This window comes from Peromyscus maniculatus, chromosome 22 (genome assembly GCF_049852395.1).
Source record: "Peromyscus maniculatus bairdii isolate BWxNUB_F1_BW_parent chromosome 22, HU_Pman_BW_mat_3.1, whole genome shotgun sequence".
Lineage (NCBI taxonomy): Eukaryota > Metazoa > Chordata > Mammalia > Rodentia > Cricetidae > Peromyscus > Peromyscus maniculatus.
In genome coordinates, this window is record NC_134873.1 from 11066805 (window position 1) to 11087670 (window position 20866).

A 20866-nucleotide genomic window follows, 5' to 3' on the forward strand; every position below is an offset into this window, starting at 1 on the left:
CAGAGCCTTGTGTGAAGAGACCAGGATGGAGGAGGGCCATCGTTAAGAGTGTGGTCTGGATATTGGCCAAGGTTTCACTGAGGCCCATTACCACCCAGTCCAGGTATTTACAGAGTTTCTGGCTCCCTGTTACAGCTTCAACTTGGGGGGAACTCTGAGCCCAAGGAGCTCCTGCCCAGGAAAGTCAGAACCCACCAGTGGAGAGGGGCTCAGTGGCCACTATTGGTAAATCTTATGCAAAGGTACCTAGGGACCTGGGCCTAGCCTAAGCAAACTAGAAAACCTAGTTGGTTCACAAAGAAATGTCAGGGAGACATCAGCATTAAAAAAGAGAGATGTGTTTATTCCATGATCAGTACAGACCAAATGCATATTCACCATATGAAAGTCAAGCCAGTCAGTGACTCCAGAGTTTGGCCAACACCGAGGCACCAGCACTGTGGTGTAGAGTGGGTTCTCATGGCACGTGTAACCTCACCAGGGGCTCCAATTAAAAAAAAAAAAAAAAAAAAAAAAAGGGAAGGAAGGTGCAGCCCACTGGTCTAAACCAGGTGCTGGATGGGGAGCTTCTGCCTTAGTCTGCAGCCCCCCAGTGCCTGGGGCCCACCTCATCCCCAGGCTCTCCCTTTCTTGGTAAAAACAAACAGATTTGACATTAAAAACACAGAAGCCAACAAATACGAGGAGAGGGAAAAAATTGCAGCTTTCTGGTTTTATAATTAAAAATAAGACTAATAAAGTTTGAAACTGAATACAAGCAGGATTTTTTTTGTGTGTTTTGTGTGGGGGTTTTTTGTGGATTTTTTTTAACACCAGTTTGGTGGAGTCACCAACAAACTTCAAACAAAGATATGCCAACTATATTCACTATACAGTACAGCCACGGTCACACACTACCCACAGCGCGGTGGGAGCCGCCACTCAATGAGGAGACAATCACACCATTTCGGAGATAAGCAGTGCCACTGTGTCTGAAGGAGAAGAGAGTTAAAAATAAAATAGAATTCAACAAAAAATATATATATATATAGGAAAAGAAAACAAAACAAAATCAGAAACACAGGTGGGAAGGAACTGACTTTGGTTGGTGGCCTTACTCCCCAGTGAGGCCTGTCCATACATATGAACAGTTACCTCCATCCGAATTGCCATGGACATACGCACACTGCCATGGCACTATTCCCTTTTGCACAAGCGAACACTTATAGAGAGCGGCTCTCAATTAAAGGCTTGTGGGGGGAGGGGAGAGGGTCTGTTCAAGGCAAAGTCAGTGCCAGCAAGGGGGTGGGCCAGTGCCTTGCCATTCCAGTCCACACAGGCTTGCCCTGGTCTCCTGGGAGTGGGCAGCGATGGCTGGGGTGTGAAGGACTCCCAATGGGTAGGACGTCACAAACGTCATGTTCTCAGGGACAGAAAACCAGTCAGTCACGGTGGCGGCAGCAACAATGTCCTGTGTATACTGTGTAGACATTTGGCGCAGAGAAGGGCCTCTGCCCCGCACGCGGGGACGCAGGCCTTGGGTCCAGCCGGCACTTGACTCACATTGAGGCGTGCTCTGAACTGACATCCTCTGAGGGGGTGGCATGTGGTAGGACGTCTGTCCGACTGGCTGTAAGGCAGATGGGCTCTGTGATCCTCAGCTGCCCGTCAGGCCTGCCCCGGGCATAGCATGCAGGAGAGCCAGGCCCAGAGACACCCCTGGCCACTGCTACTGCCTCCACTGCCGCCCCTAACACTATGGAGAGTCAGTATTTTTGCCAGAAAAAGGCAGAAGTCACCTAGGTGCTCTCAAAAAAGATTTTCTTCAAATATTGACAAAAGATCACTCTGGAAATTCATGTCAATCGTAGCTGCCATCTGGAGGGAGAAGGAAGCAGAAGTGAGTTTGGAGTGCACTGACCCACCTGTTTCCCACACTGTCTGGGCAGCACAGCTCCCAGGTGCTGCTCCTCATACCCCCCCCTGGACCCTTTTGTTCAAACCCAGGTGTGAGTGAACGCACCAGACCAGCTTGGTATAGTGCAAGAGGCCTGGGCTACTGCCCATCCTTCCCTCCGTCCTAGGACCTCTATCCCAGGATCTTCAAGGGACTCCTGCCCAAAGTCCCACCAGGTACCCCTACTCACTGCCTCCCTGCGCCTCCGCTCCTGCTCTCGTTTCCGGGCCAATTCCCTCTGCTGGTCCAGCATAGACTGGGGCTGAGAGCTCTGGGCTTGGGGGGCGGTGGCAGCGGCCACAGCAGCTGCCTGCTGCTGCTGTTGCTGCTGCTGCTGCTGCTGTTCCTGCCTCTGCTGCTGCTGCTGCTGCTGCTCCTGGCGCCGTCGTGCCTCCTCATGGGCTCGACGTGCCTGTTCCAGCGCATCCTCATCCTCTCGGCTCCTGGGCAGAGCGGGGCCCCAGGTCAGCCTGGAGCCCAGTATGGCCCTGGGAGCCCCAGTGCCCTGCATGGACCCCAGCCCACCTCATACGCTCCTGCCTCAGCCGCTCCTTCTCCTTCTCTGCATGCTCAGCCTGGGCCTTCAGGGCTTTTTCCCGCTCTTCCTTCTCCCGAGCGGCTCGACGGAAATGCTCGAAGCTATCACTTGAGGACTTGGCTGTGGAGGATGGGGTGGTCGGGTGCTTCTGTACCAGACTGGCCCAGGAGCCCATGTTCTTGATTTTCAGGTCCTATAGGGGCAGAAATCAGGTGCCAGGTAAGGACCTGCTACACAGGATATGGCAGGGAGCTTATGCCCACCAAAACCATCTCAATGAGATGAATGCCTCAGAGTCCTTGGTCACCTACTGTCCTTACCTTTTTGGGTGCCACTGGCGTTTTTGGCTCCTGTTTCTGTTTGTCTTTGTCAGGGGCCCCCGATGGGGGTGCATTCTGCTCGGGGGGCCGGATCACAGGCCTCCCTACATCTACAGGTTTCATCTCAGGCCCTAGAATTGACAAATGATATGTGGGTCTGGGCCACCTGAAAGGCGTGGCTCATGGTCATCATCAGCATGGGCCTGGGGCCCAAGTCCCAGATGCAGGCAAGGAGGACACTCACGCTGGGGCAGGTGGACTGGGGCCTTGATGCTCTCTGGGTGCTTAGGGGGCTCTGGTCGCAGTGAGGTGCTGAAAGGCTCGCTGCGGATGATTGGTGAGTGGATCTTCTCCTCCTTTACTACCACCAGGGGCTGGGGCTGGACAACGGAGGGTGGACGCAGCTCCTGGGACAGCATAGGTACGGCAGCCGGTGAGGCAGGTGGGCATCCCTGGCCTCGGCCCAGGACAGGACCTGGGGGCTGTGGCTCAGCCCTGCCCTTTACCTGCTTCTTAGGCTGGACATTTTGCTGGGGTGGAGACTGATGAGTCAGGCTCTGGAACTGTGGCATCTGAGGGGAATGTATCATAAGCGGAGAGGGGGCTTCACGAAGGTGACCTAGGAAATAAGATAAGAACTGGTATATAGGCCACTAGCCCTGAGCCACTTGGGCCTTGAGGAAACAGTAATCAAAGAAAGGTCAGGCTACTCATAGACTACCTTAGAGCCCAAACAAGCCTGGAGACTCACACTATCTATTATACCTGACAAGGACATGACTGCCCTATCCTGAGGGACTGAGGACCCTCTAGCCCCAAAATGTGGACCCTATTTAGTCATGCCCCTGAGCTGGATGCCAAAAAGCTTTTCTAGTCCTGAGGTGCTAAGTCCCAAAGTTTGATTCTTCTGCACCTTAGTATTACCCAGGAAGCTTTGTTAAACACACATTTCCAGCACATTAGATCTCATGTAAGGTCTGCATTCCAGAGCATTTTAAACGCCCCCCCCTCCCCGCCCCCCAGGCTCTATAAAGTTAACCTGGGTTATACGAGGGAGATCAATAAATTCTGAAGACTCAACCTGATAATGTACTTTGCCCCCCTGTAGTCTGGGTGGCTACAGAGTTAATGAAGCCCAGGCCCTGGGGTGAAGGTGGTCTGTCCCAATGCTGTTTCCTAGCTAAGTCTGTTCATCCTACAGAATGTAGAACTTGGGAATGACCTCTACCTGAGCAAAGCAAGTACAACAGGGTCCAGAGCTCACGGTCAGTCTACTACCCGCATCTATCTAAGCCACAGGTATAAGGAAGCCAAGTGGCTACCTAAGCACCTGGCACAGGTTACAGGAGTGCCAGGGAGCTCTATGCTAGCAAAGGAAATACAGAACACTTAGTTCTGACACTCAGTTGTACCAACTGAGCTCAAGTACAGTTAGTCAGAGCCTCTGGTCTACGGAACTGGAGAAAGTAAAATCATATCCATTCCCACATAGCTTGCTCTCTACTTAAATACCAGCTAGAATGGGACCTTGCCACCTGTTATAGCTCAGCTAGCTAGAGCCCAGACTAGTCCTCCAGGTTCTACCTCTAAGTCATTGTATACTAGCACAGGAACCCTTAGGTCATTTGATAACATCCCCTCCCCTCCAGTCTAAGGTGTCTATTTTGGTAGACCTAAAACAGACCATAAAATTACGTATGTGGCAGACTCTTGGCGCCATTGTTGGGCCAGTACCAAAATCCAATAGGGTGAGTTTCTGATACTTTTTGACTTGTCTTCCATTCCAGCTTGTCAGAACTCCTTAAAAGCTAGCACCCTGGCTCCACTTGTCTGTAGTTCACAGGTATGTGTCTGTGACTGCCTGTCATCTGTGGCAGTGTCACCAAGAACAACTGGTAAGGCTGGCATGGACAACAAAAGACTCTCTAGTCTATGGTTTTTCTGGTGGCTTTGCAGAGCTGGCTTAGCAGTTCAGGGATGGTGCTGGGAAACTGGCTGGGTATCCCAACTGAGTGTCTCTAACAACCTGTTTGTTTTTGTTTGTTTGTTTTGTTTTTTTTAAGGTTTTGTTTTGGTTTTTTGTTTTTTGTTTTTCAAGACAGGGTTTCTCTGTGTAGCTTTGGCACCTTTCCTGGAACTCACTCTGTAGTCCAGCCTGGTATCAAACTCGCAGAGATCCGCCTGCCTCTGCCTCCTGAGTGCTGGGATCAAAGGTGTGGGCCACCACCTCCTGGTGACAGAGCTGTCAGCTAGGTTCCAACCCATATGGTTCCATATGGCCTTAGGTTACGGGAGCCTGGGTTCGGGCTCGAAGAGAAAGTAGAGGTCTTAGGCTGCTGGCCGCGGCTGCCCAGAGCTGGCTCTGCTGCCACCTGTTTACCACCTTCCTTGCACAGGCTGATAACAGCACAGCTGCATGGGTGGCCATGTCCAACTCTAGCTTTTCCCAGAGAACCAACAGCTGCTCTCAGTTCAGGGCATGCAACAATTCACTTGTCACCTGGCAGCTTGTGTTGAGTCTACTTTGCTATTCAATTTTAGTAGTTCCACCCTAAGGCAGACTGCATTGTGAATGTACAGTGCTAAGCCTAGGCATCCCACTCTAGCCCTCAAATGTTACTGTAAAGATGCTACTGTAAGCTGTGACTGGAACATTTTCTAGCCAGAGATTGCCAGAGAATTTCGGTTACAAACATTTGAAAGTCAAGTATGGAAGAATGGGAAGCCTAGCAGTGGTAACACACGCCTTTAATCCCAGCACTCAGGAGGCAGAGCAGGTGGATCTCTGTGAGTTCCAGGCCAGCCTGGTCTACAGAACAAGTTCCAGGGCAGCCAGGGCTCCAGAGAAACCCTGTCTCAAAAACACAAACAAACAACAAAGGTGAAAGAGTATGCCCTAAACAACACTGTTGGGAATGGGAAGTCTGCACTAGGCTGGAGACAGGCAGGGTTTCTGAGTGGATTCTGCTTCTGAGTCCCAGTCATATATCCACTAACACGGTCCATGCAATGCCACCTGGGTCTTTAGGGCTCAGTACAGAGCCTGATTCTCAACTTGTTCACCAAATTAGCTCCTGCTTACCACAGTCAACACCAAAAACCTACTTCTAACCCTGAATGTGTAGATCCTGGCTTCCACCTAGCAGGATTAAGGTCGAGGGAGGTCTTAGTCTGGGCTATCTCTACTTGTGAGCATGACAGTCTGATAAACACAAAGCAGGGGCAGCGATACTCCCAACTACACAATGCCGACAGGGTTTGCCTCTGAACTCACTGAAGCCTGACACTTAACTAATACTGCATTGTCAGACAGAGTAAGTCACCAGGCCCAGCTCCAGACTCCCTTGAGTACAAGAACTGGAACCACTTACCAGCTGAGTAGGGGTCCGACTTGTGGTGTCGGGGGGAAGGGTGATGCTGGATGACTTGCTGGGGCTTGGCAGGCTGTGGTGGGGGTGGCTGCTGGCCTGGGGGTGGGTGAGTAGGCTGCTGGCCTGGAGGTGGTGGGGGCTGCTGAATATGAGCAGGAAAGGGCATGGATGGCAAGTGAACTGGCCGTGGTGGGGGCTGGTGTTGTTGTTGGGGTGGTGGTTGGGGCTGAGGAGGTGGGGGTGGTGGAGGTTGCTGCTGGAGCTGCTGCTGCTGAACAGAAGGGTGGGGTGGAGGTGGCAAAGGGGGTGGGGGCTGAGACTGCACCTTCACGGAAGGGAGTAGTGGTGTGGGGGGCTGCACCTTCTGCAGCTGCTGTAGGTATAACTGCATCTGCATGGAGGTGAGGGGTGGGGCAGGTGGCTCTTCATCCTCCAGCAGCACTTGTGGGGGCTGAGCCATGGGTGGTTGTGGGAGTAGCGGGGGCTGGGCCAGGGCAGGGGACACAGCTGGGGGTCGGGAAGGTTTTGGAGGCAGAGCAGCAGCTCGGTTGCTAGGCCGAGATGGTTGCTGGGGCAGCGCATTGTGCAAAGCTGGAATGACAAAAATATGGAGGTGAGACCTTAGTTACCTACTAAGATTCTGACTGTTTGCTCTGCTCTTTCCTGACCTTGTTTACACTGCAGTGATCTCTTTCTGCTCCTCCCGCACTCTCCACAATAAAGACGGCATCCAGCAAAACCTACTGGAGTAAGTTCCTTATAGTCATCCTGCCCTATATTCTGTGTCCCTGACCCTTCCTCTCGTTTCCTACACAGACCTTCAGGCCTCACTGTAGGTCTTTGACAACTACTCACAGACTTACCAGCCTGCCAATTTGTTGAACAAATCTCTCCACCCTCATTGATGTTGTCCAAGTTCCATGGGATTAACTATGAATGTCTCCTCCATACCCTAAACCAAGAGCTGCAGACAAGTCCAATCTTTTCTGATGACATAATGCCTGGCCCCCAAAGAGTTAAAACTACAATCTTCTGACATGCCAGTCATGTCCCAGACAAGCAACGAACTTAATTACTAAAGCTAATAAGGTGCCTAGAGTACCTGGTCATGATGTGGTAGATATAACCAAGGTGGCAAAAGGGAGAGAGCCATGGCTCACCTGGAGGAGAAACCACAGCGTGCTGGTTGAGATGGGGTGGAGTGCTGTGCTCAGGCGGCTGGGGCAGATGAGGTGGCAGCTCCGGCTGCGGCAGGTGCAAGATGGGCTGGGTGAAGTGGCCAATAGGGTCAAATACACTGCCTGGTAGCTGTGGTTCCAGGACGGGTACCTGGGCAGTGATGAAGGGTGGGGGCGAGGACTTGATTGCTGGGGCAGTCTGCTGTGGCATGGAAGGCGGCGGTGGGGGGGGTGGGGGCGGCTGCTGCTGCTGCTGCTGCTGCTGCTGCTGCTGCTGTGGAGGCGGGGGTGGAGGCGGCTGCTGGGGAGGCGGGGGTGGCTGCTGGGGCACAGGAGCTGGGGCTGTCTGCATCTGTGGATGGTGATGGTGATGATGCTGCAGGCACACAGAAAGACACACAGGCTAAAGTCAGACTGGAGAAACCAGCCAGGGTCAGATCCACAGCACCCTCTCAGCTGAGAAGCCGGCTACCACCTAGGAAGGAGACAACCCTGAAGTACATACCTTTTTTTGGTCCCTCCCAGGGTGTCCCTTCTTTTTTGACTTGGGAGCCATCTCTGCAGAGAAAAGACAAGGTAGTGAGACTCTGAGGAAGTGATCATGGATTGGCCTTGAATGCAGAAGAGGACAAGAACATGGCATTCAGGACAAGGGTTGAATTACACTGAAAAAGCAACTGAATTGGGCCATCAACAGGGAAGAAAAAGACATGTGGAATGTCATCTATCCATCTGCCTGTAGCTGTCCAAGAACTGTGCCGGAAAAATGTCTCAGTAAGTTTCAGACCACAGGGACCAGGAATAGTCAAGGCCCTGGCTATGTCAGAATCTGAGCTATGGAGACCTTACCTTATACTTCCCTATTTCATGAGTCACACCTTGGACAACAGTGTCAGGCACACTCTGGATTATAACCTGCTATGTTCTGGGTAACTCAGGATGTTTGCAATGACCCCATGTATTGGACAGTTGAGAACACTCCAAAAACTGAGGACAACCATTCAAGGCCACACAGCTGAAACAATTTAGAGACTCTTGCAGAATGGTTTACTGAAGTCCCTGCCTTAGAGTAGGTCGGGTTGGGACTGAGAAAGATCAATGACATTGGCACAGGGCATGACCTGACCAGAACCACGGGGTGCACAAGGAAAGTGCTGTCCAGTGAGAACCCAGAAAGGGTCACCTTTTTTTGGGAATAAGGAAGCAGGATAGCCTCCCCAGAATGACCAAGAATAAACAGAATAGGTGCTCACTGCCAAAAAGATGGCTTTGACCTCCTTTCTCTTCCTTGGGTGATGTCTCTTCTCTGGAACAGTCAATGTGCTACATAATGAAAGCAGCATGTGCCTTGGCTCCTCAAGAAGCCGAAGCCTGGTGCTCCAGGTGCGCAGATGTGCCTGCCTGTCTCTGTGAGGCAGATGAAAAACCTAGGTGCAAACCTGTCTCCACCTTAGACTTTATAATAAGGAACTTTTACCAGATGAATACTCCAGGAGAGGGACAACGCCTTGGCCAGTGCTCCTGGGCTGACAAACAATACAATTGTCAATTACCAGGTTGGAGGCTGGGCCCCTAGTACAGAGACTTTCAGAGTCCTGTCACCGAGAGTCATTTGTGTCTTTGCTATGGCTTCCCCCAAGCACCTTGTCAGAACACCAGTTCTTGGTGCTAGTGTCAAGGCCACCTCTCTCTCTGCTCATAGCTGTGGCAAGCTTACTATGCACTGCACAGCCCCTGTGGTGCAGTGTGCTACCAGCAGGATTAAGATGGGATCTTGTGCCCTGCAAGAGTTTGCCACTCCATGCAGGATTGACAAGACACAGACCCCAGCAGCCACAAACATGTCCTCACACAAATGGCAAATGGCAGCAAGTGAGGACACCTAATACATGGAGACCCAAGGCTGAGCCCCAAATTTGGATGCTAGGAAGCAGGGCTCCCACAACTCCTTGGGTCAGCAAAAGAAACTTGGTAAGAAACCCTTACAGAGAACACATTCAAAAGGGGGTTGCTGGGAAGATTTGTGGAATCAGGGCATTTGGCTGTTTTGCATGTAGAAGCAGAACCAGCTGGACACCTCACACCAGAAGGATTTGTATGGCAGGGGACACACAAGGGCTAGACAGCCAACAATTCAGTAGTGGGAGAGAGAGAGGCTGGGACGGCCAGTGGACAGGCTCCTCTGTTAGCACTTCCAGGGTAAGAAGGTGGAGTGGGCAGGGGGAGGAGAGACAGGGACTTGGGGAAGACTGCTCAAAACAAATACTGATTATACTCTTGAGGGGATCTCAGCATAAAGATGGGAGATAAAGCTGAACCACTGTGTCAAGTATGACCTGGGAAAGCCTTGGGGACATTACCCAGATGCAGAACTGAATGTGAGATGTCTAGGGAGGAGAGGGGATGCCTGTTGTCTAGTAACACTGAACAAAGCAATGTTTTCCCACTTATATAAGGGACAATGGCTCCAACCCCTTTCCACCTGCCTCAAGTTATGAGCAGAGGTCCACAAGACCAGGCTTAGGTTCTAGGAAGTATCTCAGCTGCACTGGAAAGGTCACAGGAGGGTTCTGGAACTCATCTTCAGAGTGGAAGTGGAAGCACAAGGCAGCCCCTGGGTCTAGGCGAGACTAGTGGAAATGACATGTTGTGAGGCTGCCCTGTGCAGCTCCTGTGGCCCAAGCCTCGTGTTGGGTTACCAGTAAGAAGACAAGACAGTAAATGCACAGCTTAATGACACACCAGCCCCAGACACCCCCACACAAAACTCTCTAGAAAGGGTTACATGGAGATGGCCTCAAATACTGTGTGATCTTTATTCCATAACAATCTTAAAACTCCAACACAAATTTCATCTTTACATAGGATGGTATAGTACAAAGTAAAATGTTTTTGTAAAATCTGATTAAAACACTGATTTCTTCCACCCCAGCCCAGCCCCACTTGAATAAAGGAGACAGAGGTTTAAGGGCAGGGCAGGGCAATGTGGGGCAGAGAAGAGCCTTCACTGTCCTGGATGGCTCCCCAACAGGACCCCACAGCCAGCTGGTATGCTAAGGCCCTCCAATGGTACCTCCCACTGCCCAGGAATAATAGAGAACTACCAAAAAGGAAGAATAGATGAGACACTGTCCTTTCTGGCTGTGTTCTCAGGGCACCAAGTACAATTGATAGTTTAAGTCTAAAGATCTTTTCAAGTTCAACAGAGTTCCTGACACACAGAAGGCCCACACAGCCAGGGATTCTGGACAGTAAAGTACTCTATAGGACAAGCTGTCCCTGTGTGTATGCACATATGTAGAGAGGGTGTGGGGAGGGGCAGGGGCAACACATAGCCAAGATATTGTGGGAATGTAGGCCACCATTTGGTCCAAGACAGCAAAATCTTCCCAGAAAGATAATGCCAACAGCTTCCCAACTGTCCTGTGGGAATCTCTGGGCAAGAAGCCTCCCCTCCCCCCATCCCAGCCAAGCCAAGTTCATTGGGAACACGTCAGACACGGGCCAAAGGGCAGCTCAAAATAGTCTGTTTGGCAAAAGGAGCTAACTTGAAGCTGGACACAGAGGACTTGAAATGGCCTAGGAACTCAGCAGCATCACTGAGGGGCCATTGGATGTTCTAGGATGTTCTGAGGCCCAGAGGCCATTATCAGGTAGGGCAGCAAGCAACCCAAGGATTCTGGAATCTGGGAAGGGGCATAGCACCACCTCAGCCTGCTTTAAGCCCTAGAAGAAGGCAGGCTCCAATATTGTCAGGAGACAGGCAGTCCTCTCAGAAGTCATAAAAGCACATTTTAAAAGAGAAAAGGACAGAAAGAGCCTACTAAAATGCAAATGCAATTCCTTTGAGGTCTTTTAATATTAGGCAGTTTTCTGGTGAGGTGGCAGATTTATGAGCAAAAAATGGTCAGGGCCAACACTTGTTTTTAGGGAGAAAACAAAACAAATAAACAAACCCCAAACCAGCCTCCTTTGGTTTGTCTCTGGAAAGGTTTGCATGGTGTGGCCCACTCTTGCCTGCTCTAACCCCAATAATGTCATTATAGGAAGCTGAAGCTGAAGATGGTCATGATGGCAATGGAACTTGGAGAGGCACTGTAGGCAGCTCACAAGTAGCCATGATATCCTTCTTGCCCACTTCCCAGATCCTGACTGGGCTCGGGAGTGGGGCCTGATGGTCTTGCATGCCCTTACCAGCAGCCTTAAGGTGTTTTTCTTAGGTGACTTGGGGAGAAAAGACCAAAGACACCAGACCACTTGAACTTTTAGTACTCTATGGGAACAATGGAGACTGAAGGAAAATTCAGGAGGCTATGGGTAAGCTAAAGCTGATCAGTCTCCACCTGATCAAGCCAACCAGGGTGGCCCTATATAGCCTTTGGGAGACCAGGTCAAAATATTCATCCTCAGGGTGAATTAGATCTTTCCTGGGCTAAATAAAGTCACTGCTAGGTCTGGAGTCTCAGAAAAAAGAGGGAGGGACGAAGAGAGGAAACACACTGTGACCAGGCTTCGCACATAGAGCAGCACCACATGTATGCATAGAAGGGGATTATTATCATCCTCAAGGAGATGCCACCCACCCAGAGGACCCCAGATGACCAGGGAGGCTGGGCAGAACAGCCAGGCAGTCTTTGTACAGAGAGGCCCAGGCAGCAGGCCAGGTAGGCAGCCTTCCTGAAGGTGAGACTAGGTGTGTGCTGCTGAACATGACTAATCCACCCCGGGGGCGGGTGGGACAGGCCCAGGGCTCTGAGCAATTCCATAACTTGATGGAGTCCTGTCCCTTTCACAGAAGAAAATGGACTTAAGCTATAGCTTGCTGGGAAGGAATCTGGAACTGAAGACCGTTTTATTAAGAGTCCGTGTCCAATGATTAGGCAGGACCTACGTAGAGGGAGAAAGAAACCAGTGTGAGAGAATGGTGTGGAATGTACCGTTCAAGTTACAGAAGAATTGCAGACTGAGCCAGCTTCTGTGCCCTAGTGACTGAAAGGGCACAAGAGAACCTTGTTGGAAACCAAGAGCCCCATCCCTGCGTGGCCTGCTTCAGCAGGGATGGATAAATCTACACACAGAAAGGCCACAGTATGTGTAGAAGTCTCTAAAATTGCCCGAAGCCTGTCTGCACTTCTAAACAGAACAACTGTTTCAGTTAATGAGTTCCATATGTGCCCTGCCTGAGTATACTGGTATTTTCTTTACTCTAAAGTCCCATAAGGATGTGAGAGGTGCCCCTGAATTGTCTCTCACCAGTCAGGTGTTTCAAAGTCACCAGGCGTCAGCTAACCAACCCTTCCTCACAGTGTGCTCAGGGAAGAAAAGGTCCCAAGAGAGGAGGCAGTACTGCATTATAACAGTTCCACTGAGGAAGGCAAAGAGCGGAGTCATCTCTGTTATCCCCACATTCCCAAAACAAAGGCAGAAACTATAACAAGAGGAACTGGTGACAATTGAGAGCGCAGGCAGAGGCCGAAGAGAAAAGGCTCTGTCCTTTCCGTCCTTTTTCAGGACATCCAATATGGCTTCTGGTCCAGAGAGGGGCCTGGACTGGTTCCCACATGCAGCAGAGTGGCGCCTCTGCTGGAATTATGGATCTAACAATCCCCAGTCCCAGAACATGCCTGGGAAAAACCCGCCCACTCAGCCTCTTACTGTAGGCCACATTCCACAAGGCTGGCCCTCACCCTCAGGGAAGCCCCAACCCCTCCAAACTATAACTCCTGGGCTTCTGGATGTGCCACCTGGCTCTGCACATTTCCCACTCTGGAGGGGCCTTACCCCTTTCTGAAGCAAACATTCTGGCAGCAGGACCACCATATATCCCTGAGACAGGAATGGAAGGAGTCCCTCAAAGATCTTGGGGCCAGAGAGCTGAGGCTGGCTTCCTGATCAGAGCCTCAAGGGTGTCTCATGGCCTCTGTCTGCACTTCCCAGCTCCAGCCTTTCCAAAACACCATGCATTCCTCTTTACCCTGGAGCTATTAAGGAACACCCACATGTTTCAATCCTGGGAAAAGGAAATAAGACTAAAATAGCTGGACTGTGCTCTTCCATGAACAGGCCAGAGTCTCAGCCTTTTCACTGTACCTATCCAAACCCATTCCAGTCCAGGCAACTAAGATGCATGCTAGGGATGGTTCCAGAGAGGTATACATAAGGTATATAGCCAGCCACCCATGCCCACAAAGACCTATGGAGGACATGTGAGAAAAAACAGATATTAGCATATGATGAGAGAACGGAAAGAGTCTTAGGACATCCCTTACCCCATATGAAGCTGATCTGATCCTATGCTGGTGACCTCATGGCCACAGCTGGGAGAGTAATGGGAAAGGGAGTGCCACAGTGTCTTGTTCCGGCTTGCCCAGCCCAGGTCTGATGACTTCCTAGAAGTTGGAGGGAGGTAGTATCTGGACCTTATTCTGCTTGTTCTAACACTGAACCCCTGAGCAGTTCCAGACTCAAGCTAGAATCAAAGCTCAATGAGAAAAAAACAAAAAACAAAACAACAAAAAAACAACCCTACAACAAATAGCTGGGTTCAAGGAAGTGTCAAGATGGCCACTGGTGATGCTGCAGAAAATAAAGGCATACATAGTGAATGGAATCCATCTAGCAAAGCATCCCACCCACTCATCTGCAGTGTGGTCTAACTCTGTGCACCCTTCCAGCCCCTAGTGAATGCTTCTCTTCAGTTTCTTTAGGTGATTCATATTGCTGGGCCATGCCAGTAAAATTGACCCTTAGTGTTAAGTGACAAAAATAGGTCCTTTGAGAAACTGTAGCTTCATTTCAAATAGAAACATAAGAATCAAGGAAGACCAAAGGAAAACACCTTCAGTGTCTACCCCACCTCTGCCCCACTCTCCTGCCAAGGTAGAAAGAATTACCAGTAACTTGTTATAGAGGTTGGGGCTGCTGCGCTTCCTGGACCCATGAGATCAACTGCCCAACCGCACACTCCACATCCCACAAACTGCAGTGTCTGTGTGGCATGAGGAGACAAAAGCTTCACTGGTACGACATTTACTGGTATATACACATGTCCATTCATGTCTAGTGTGTCCTTCTGTGTGTTTTTGTGTCCTATCTGGGGATCTATCTGCAAGAAAAACTCAGCAGAATCTTCCTAAGCAGTGGCATCAATAACCTCACAACATAGCACTCTGTAAACAGCAGGAAATAAAAACCTACTGCTCCACTGGCAATGAAGACAAAAGGGAGCCAGCAAAACAAAAATGGGAAGGGCATCATCTGGAAAGAGGGAGAGGCTTAGCCCAGGCAGCTAAGCAAACGGTCAGGGCTAGAGAGCCAAGGTCTAGAAGTCTGCTGATTAGCAGTTCCACATTAAATCTCACCCTTCTTCCCGCCAGGACAGCTGTTCCCAGGACTCTCAGATTACTTGTTGCACAAGCTTTTTACTTGAGAGAGGAGGGAGGTTAGAAAAAAATTTCTTCGCTCTGTAACAGTAGCAGAAAGCTCCTGGAAATGTCATCATCAAAGACGGGAGCACAGCACACTCAGGTGGGAGCACAGAAGAACTACTGCCTGAAGAAGAAGAGGGCTATGGAGGCAGTGGCTCAAAGTGTGTGTGTGTGTGTGTGTGTGTGTGTGTGTGTGTGTGTGTGTGTGTGTGTGTGTGTGTGTGTGTTCCCTCAGATCCCAAAGGTAAGCCAAGTTGTTTAGCATCATGTCAGGGTCAGTCTCTGGCATTGTCTTTTGATCACTTTGATTCTTAGAAAAAAAAAGGTAGCAAAATCTTAGGAGGAAAGATCTAGAAAACACAGGAGGCACAAAAAACCCAGAGGAAAGGCAAATCTGAAGCTTGGCTGGCAATGAAAGTGAAAAGTCAGTGGCCACCAAGAATGCTAATGGAGCCCCAAGAATACATCCATTCACCCCATTCACCCTGCTGAAGGTGGTGGCCCCAGTTCAAAGGGAAGTGGCTCACAGCCAGCCCTTTCCAGGAGGCTAGGATGCAGCTCCCCCTGCTGGTTCATGGGAAAGCAAGACAAATGTTTAGGTTAGAATGCAAGGGGAAAGAATTAATGATAGGAGAGGCTAAGGTCAGCCACTTTGCACATGGCAACTTCTGCAGTCTGTATGGAACAAATGCAGAACACAAAATTATATTTCCTTTGTAATTACACTGCTCATAAAAAAAAAACAAAAAACAAAAAACAAGGTAGTACAGAGAACTGTCCTGGAAAGGCGCCAGTCTAGTCCATGGCCCACAAAAAATGCCTCTTCCTCATAACTCCCTGCTGTGGGATGGTCTGTATGTCAAATTGCTCTGATTGGTCAATAAATAAAACACTGATTGGCCAGTGGCCAGGTAGGAAGTATAGGGGGGACTAACAGGAGAATTGAGAGAATTCTGGGAAGTGGAAGGCTGAGGAGGAGACACTGCCAGCCATTGCCATGACAAGCAGCATGTGAAGATGCCGGTGAGCCACATGGCAAGGTATAGATTTATAGAAATGGATTAACTTAAGATGTAAGAACTAGATAGCAAGAAGCCTGAGCCATTAGGCCAAACAGTTTAAATTTAAATAATATAAGCATGTGTTTATTTTATAAGTGGGCTGTCGGAAAAAATTCTCCAGCTACACTCCCAGTTTCTTTGCGCAGAGGTAGACTTGTGTATACAACTTGAAGCAACAAAGTTAATCCTAGCTGCTGTAAGGGAGCCTTGACCTTCCTTGACACAATCAGGTTATTATTCCACAAGTGAGAGATCCATAGACTACTAACAGGAGCCTTTTTGTCCACAGACCCATTTCCCACTATAGACCTCACATATCCCAGCCCATTTAGAAGAGTACACTTAAGACCCTAGGGCTGGCTCCAAGATGGACTGTAACTTATCTGCTCAGCTGATTGTGCCTGACCTGCCTAGTAGTAACCCCACTCACATGAGCCATGTTTCAGGCAACCCAGGTACACCATGCCTTCCTTCTCTATTTTTCCCTTGAGGCCTATGTAAGCATCTGCTCCTCTGGGAACAATGAAGAAAGTGCACCTCTGGGAAAACAACTGTTTCCCATCATTACCACCTGCTCTCACTTCCAGCTCTGCAGCTGCTGCTGAGTAAGAACACAGGAACTGAACACTATTATATAGGCCCACAGAGCACAAGAAGGGACCAGGAGAAGAGCAGGATATACCTGTTCTAGGATGCACATAGAACAGAGCTGGGAACAGCCAACACAAAACAGCAGTGAGCACACTGTGTAGAAGAAAATGGCAATTCCCAGAGTTTAGCCCAGGGCTCAAAGTTGACTGATCATGCAGGCTGCCAGATGCAGGTGGCTTGGCTCTATTCTGCTATAATATGGCCAAAATTGCTTCAATGCCAACTGTGATGCCAGAATATTGGAAGGGGAGGGGCAACATTCCACATCAAGGTTGATTGGGACCCCAACACCTACAGTCCTCAAGGTCTGCCCTCTACCCTCATGGAAAGAATAGATAGAGTGCTGCTACACAAGGTGTCTTGCCACCCTGCAGGGAGAAAGTTAACATGGTGAATGGGTAGAAAGTAGGGCCCAGGCAGTTCTCAGTGACCACCAATTCTGGGTTCTTGAATAGCCTGGACAAAGGACTGAGCTACTACCAGAGATGAGTAGGGTAGTTTGACAAGATGCTTAAATAGGAGCCAACTAACCTGTTTCGGAGTCTTCACTGTCAGAGGAGCTGGATTCGCTGGTGCTCTCTGACTCAGAGGATGAAAAGCCCTTCATCTTGGAAGAACCAGCAATCACATCAACTTTTTCAGCTGTAACCCAAATAACAGACCTGTATCAGAAAGGTCACCAACCAACCTAGGCAGCTGCTGCTAGCCACAGTATACTCCCAAAAGCCCAGAGGAAGGACCAGTGGGAAGCATGTACCCATAGGCTTACAGACTGCTCCTGTCAGCTACTATCAATCCAGACCCTAAGTAGTCACACTGTTCTCACTGGTAGCCTACTACACATTAGCTGAAACTTGTCATGTGCTGCAAATTTAATGCCTCATCAATCTCTTATAATAACCTCTGAATGGTTTCTCATGGATTCAGGAGACCAGCAGAGCAGTAATTTCTTCATATGATATACTGGCTAGCCTTGGGTAAAGAGGTATTCTTTCTTCATACAGGGTATTATGTCTAGAGCACAGCAAAACATGCAAAGAGTTCAAGGGTCCTGCCAACCTTCCTATTTAGATTTAATAGTGAAACCCAAATAACGTCACTGAACAGCAGACCCAGAGCAAAGTTCTAAGGACTGAGAAGTTAGTATGGCTAAGAAAGCAGTGTATAAAAATACTTTTGACATATATCCTAAGCTAAAACCCTCTTGTACTAAAGGGGAAAGCTGCAAGCCAATGTGAAGCATATATAAAATGGAAGAGATGTCTGGAAGGCTGGTGGCAGGGATGGGGTAAGTAGCAAAAGTGGGGCTCAGTACTGAACTAATATCAGTACACATATCCCTGGGACATCCAGGCACCCCTTTCCTCCTGGCCTCACCTCAAGAGAGGTGGGAGATCACCTTTGGGAAAGATTGTATGGCTAGCAACCAGAGTTGAAAACAGCTGCTGTTTAGAGTAAGGCTCAAAAGACGGGTTCAGGAAGGCTTCAGCAAACCACCAAAGACACCCAGAAAGGAACTGACAACCCCGAGTCCAGTGCAGTGTCATACTTGGGATGTCTATAGCAAAAGTAAGGAATTCATTACTGTGGGGTTGGGTGAGTGGGGTTTCAAGTGTGGAGTGCTAAGTTGGAAGAGGGCTAACCAAAGGTTTCCTTCCACAGGAAGGACCTCCAAAAGAGTTATCAAGTATACCTTGAGGTTTCCTTTTCTTCCGCAAACAAGAGGTAACATAGCGTTCCAACTCTCGAAGTGTAGATGGTTTCAGAGTCTCAAAGTCAATCTCAATCTCATCAGGGTTGGAGTTCTTGAGTGATGGCTCCCTCGACTGGATAATGTGTACTACACGGCCCAGCTTCTCACCAGGAAGTTTGTTGATGTCTAGACTTAGCTGCCTCTTCTCCTCATAGGACATGGGCTTACACTTGTCTTCTTCCTCTGATTCATATGTAGGAGGGGGCTTGTTCTTCATGGGTGCTGGTTCCTTCTTGCTATGAAGGGATGACGCAGACAGTTAAGAATAGGTCTCCTGAGGAAGCTGTGCACACATCCCTCTGAATGTATGTGGTTGAAGTGTGCATGTGTGTGTGTGCGTGCGCGTGCGCGAATGGGTGGTGGCTGCCTGCCCACACCTAACTGGAAATAGGATTTAAAGCTACTAGCAATCAGAAAGACCAGCAGCTGAAACTCTGATGTGGCTGCGGGATGGCCACCTGCACCCTCTCTCCTCAAACACAGTGAGCTACCAAAGCTCATTCAGGGAAAAGAGCAGAGGGAGAAGGAACAGGCTAAGTGTTTATGACAGGACACCAACCCAGACTGGAGGCTGCAGCAACAGAATGAATGGTCTTCCCCCTACCATGGGTTTCTCGAATCACCACTACCAAAGATGGAAAAACTGGGAAGCACAGACCTCACATTGCTGTTGCTACTGTTATTTTTCTTTGTCTTTTTCGGAGGAAGTTCCTTGGCTTTGCTTTTCTTATTTTCCTCTACTTCCTCTTTCTTTTTGTGCTTTTCCTTTTTCTTTTCCTTCTTGTCCTTCTCCTTTTTCTTTGGTTTGTTCTGCTGGGGCTGTGAGAGGGCTGCAAGCTGCTCATGTACTGCTTTGAGCTATGGAACAAACAGGCAAAACACAAAACCACAATCAGGCCAAGTCTAAAACCCCCTTCCCACATTTGGGAGGCAGAGAAAGACAGAACTCTGTGAGTTCCATCCAGGCCAGCCAGAGCTGCATAGTGGGAACCTGTCACAAAAGCAAACTAACCACCCACAACTGGGACTAAGAAGTTCTTCTAACCACCTCACCTCTGGAGGACACCTCTGTGTCACATGAACAGTTAATACTGGAGTATCAGGCTGTGATAGGTATGGGAGAAGCAGAGAATGGGCTGGCTTCCAGCCATGGACCTGTCAAATTAATGAGATCTCTAAAGTGCCCACCTACTACTGGGTCTCCAAGGATTGCTACAATCTCCACAACAGGAGCTGCACATGCTGACAGATACTAAATCACCTGGCTACCTTAGTCCCAGAGAAGGTTTCTAAAGGGCTTGATGACCAACTCAAATGTTAACACTGCTGTAGGATCCTGAAGCCTATGTGCCCAGAAAATGTCCATGCCTCACTCCTACTCAAAACACACAGCATATACTTCTACAGGATTAACATTCCATTAATTAAGTAAAGAAAATTTGCCACAAGGGGATCTTTGGAGAGGTAGAATCAAGAACATTTCTTGGAAACCTCTGAGAGACTATCCTGGCCTTTGGGCACAGAACCACAGGTTCCCTCACCTGCTCCTGGAGCTCAGCCAGCCGCTGGGCTCGCTCTTCCTCGGAGTCGTCAGTGGAACTGTCACTGTCAGAGGAACTATCGCTGCTGCTGTCACTAGATGAGGGTGGGGCCACCACCTTTGTAGGGGGTGGCACTGCAGGGGAGGACACCATAACTACTGGCTCTTCAGGCTCATCAGGCATCTTGGCAAAGCGCATTTCAAACACATCCTGGGGAGGAAAAGCCATGCCTATGAGAATGCTCAGTTTTTGGAGCTTCTTAAACCAATTCAACAGGAAGTAAAAGATCTATAAGATAGCCCCACCCATGTGAGTGCTTGCGTGCGTACCCATACACATGATTCTACACAACCAAGTCCTGATCTGGCCAGGTATTTAGCTGGAGGACACAGTGACCCAGGTGGAAGACTAGTTTTCTGAGAAAGTCAGTTTGAGGGTGCTCAGAAAGCAGCAGGCCACAACCAAGACCACCCAGAAAACATGCCTGTAAGTCTCCTACCAGGTCTGTAGCTCTCTGACAGGAGGGGTTTGCTGGCTTTCCAAAGAGAGAAAACCGTACTGGCAAAGGCTCTGAGTTGAGCATTTGTGGCAGAAACCTATGTGTCTGCCTCCCTACAACTCAGGGTGCTCTATCAACACTTAACTGAGCAGAGGAAAGTCCTTAGTTCAGATATCTCTAACAATGTTGTGTAGTGGTAGGGGATATATTTATGACAGCAGTAGTAGCACAAGCCTTTTAATCCTAGCACTTGGGAGGCAGAGGCAGGCAGATCTCTGAATTTGAGTCCAGTTTGGTCTACAGAGTGAGTTCTAAAACAGCCAGGGGTACACAAAAACTTTGTCTTGAAAAGCCAATCCCCTCTCCCCCCACAAAAGGCAGCCAGAGCCATGGCCTAGGGGCAAGCAGAACAGAGCAATATAATGAGAAGCACTAGGACTTTTTAAGGGAAATGACCAATTCTCTTTCCCAGAACACAGGGAAGGCAAAAGAGGAAGCTGTTTCAGGCCCTATATCCATGTCCACCCTTCCTGGCTAGCTTTTAATACTTTTTACCAGAAATTTTCATTCTTTTCAAAACTAGCTATTATG

At 49.4% G+C, this 20866-nt stretch overlaps 1 protein-coding gene across 5 annotated transcripts in view; it reads right to left on the minus strand.

Annotated features, from left to right (window-relative positions):
- Nucleotides 1–322: 322 nt before the first annotated feature.
- The window catches only part of Brd4 (bromodomain containing 4), an 80572-nt gene continuing 60028 nt past the window's right edge, over nt 323–20866 (minus strand). For 4 of the 5 annotated variants that reach the window (XM_076558706.1, XM_042267319.2, XM_076558707.1 and 1 more), the window contains 12 exons: nt 19777–19986; nt 18894–19093; nt 18176–18471; nt 17014–17124; nt 7849–7901; nt 7326–7719; nt 6166–6756; nt 3039–3413; nt 2795–2925; nt 2462–2667; nt 2127–2379; nt 323–1857 (listed from right to left, as the gene is read on the minus strand). In XM_076558706.1, coding sequence (XP_076414821.1) covers nt 1789–1857; nt 2127–2379; nt 2462–2667; nt 2795–2925; nt 3039–3413; nt 6166–6756; nt 7326–7719; nt 7849–7901; nt 17014–17124; nt 18176–18471; nt 18894–19093; nt 19777–19986 — 2889 coding nt within the window. In that variant the 3' untranslated portion in view covers nt 323–1788. The remainder of the gene's footprint in view (nt 1858–2126; nt 2380–2461; nt 2668–2794; nt 2926–3038; nt 3414–6165; nt 6757–7325; nt 7720–7848; nt 7902–17013; nt 17125–18175; nt 18472–18893; nt 19094–19776; nt 19987–20866) is intronic. The other variant, XM_042267320.2, reaches the window with a different exon arrangement.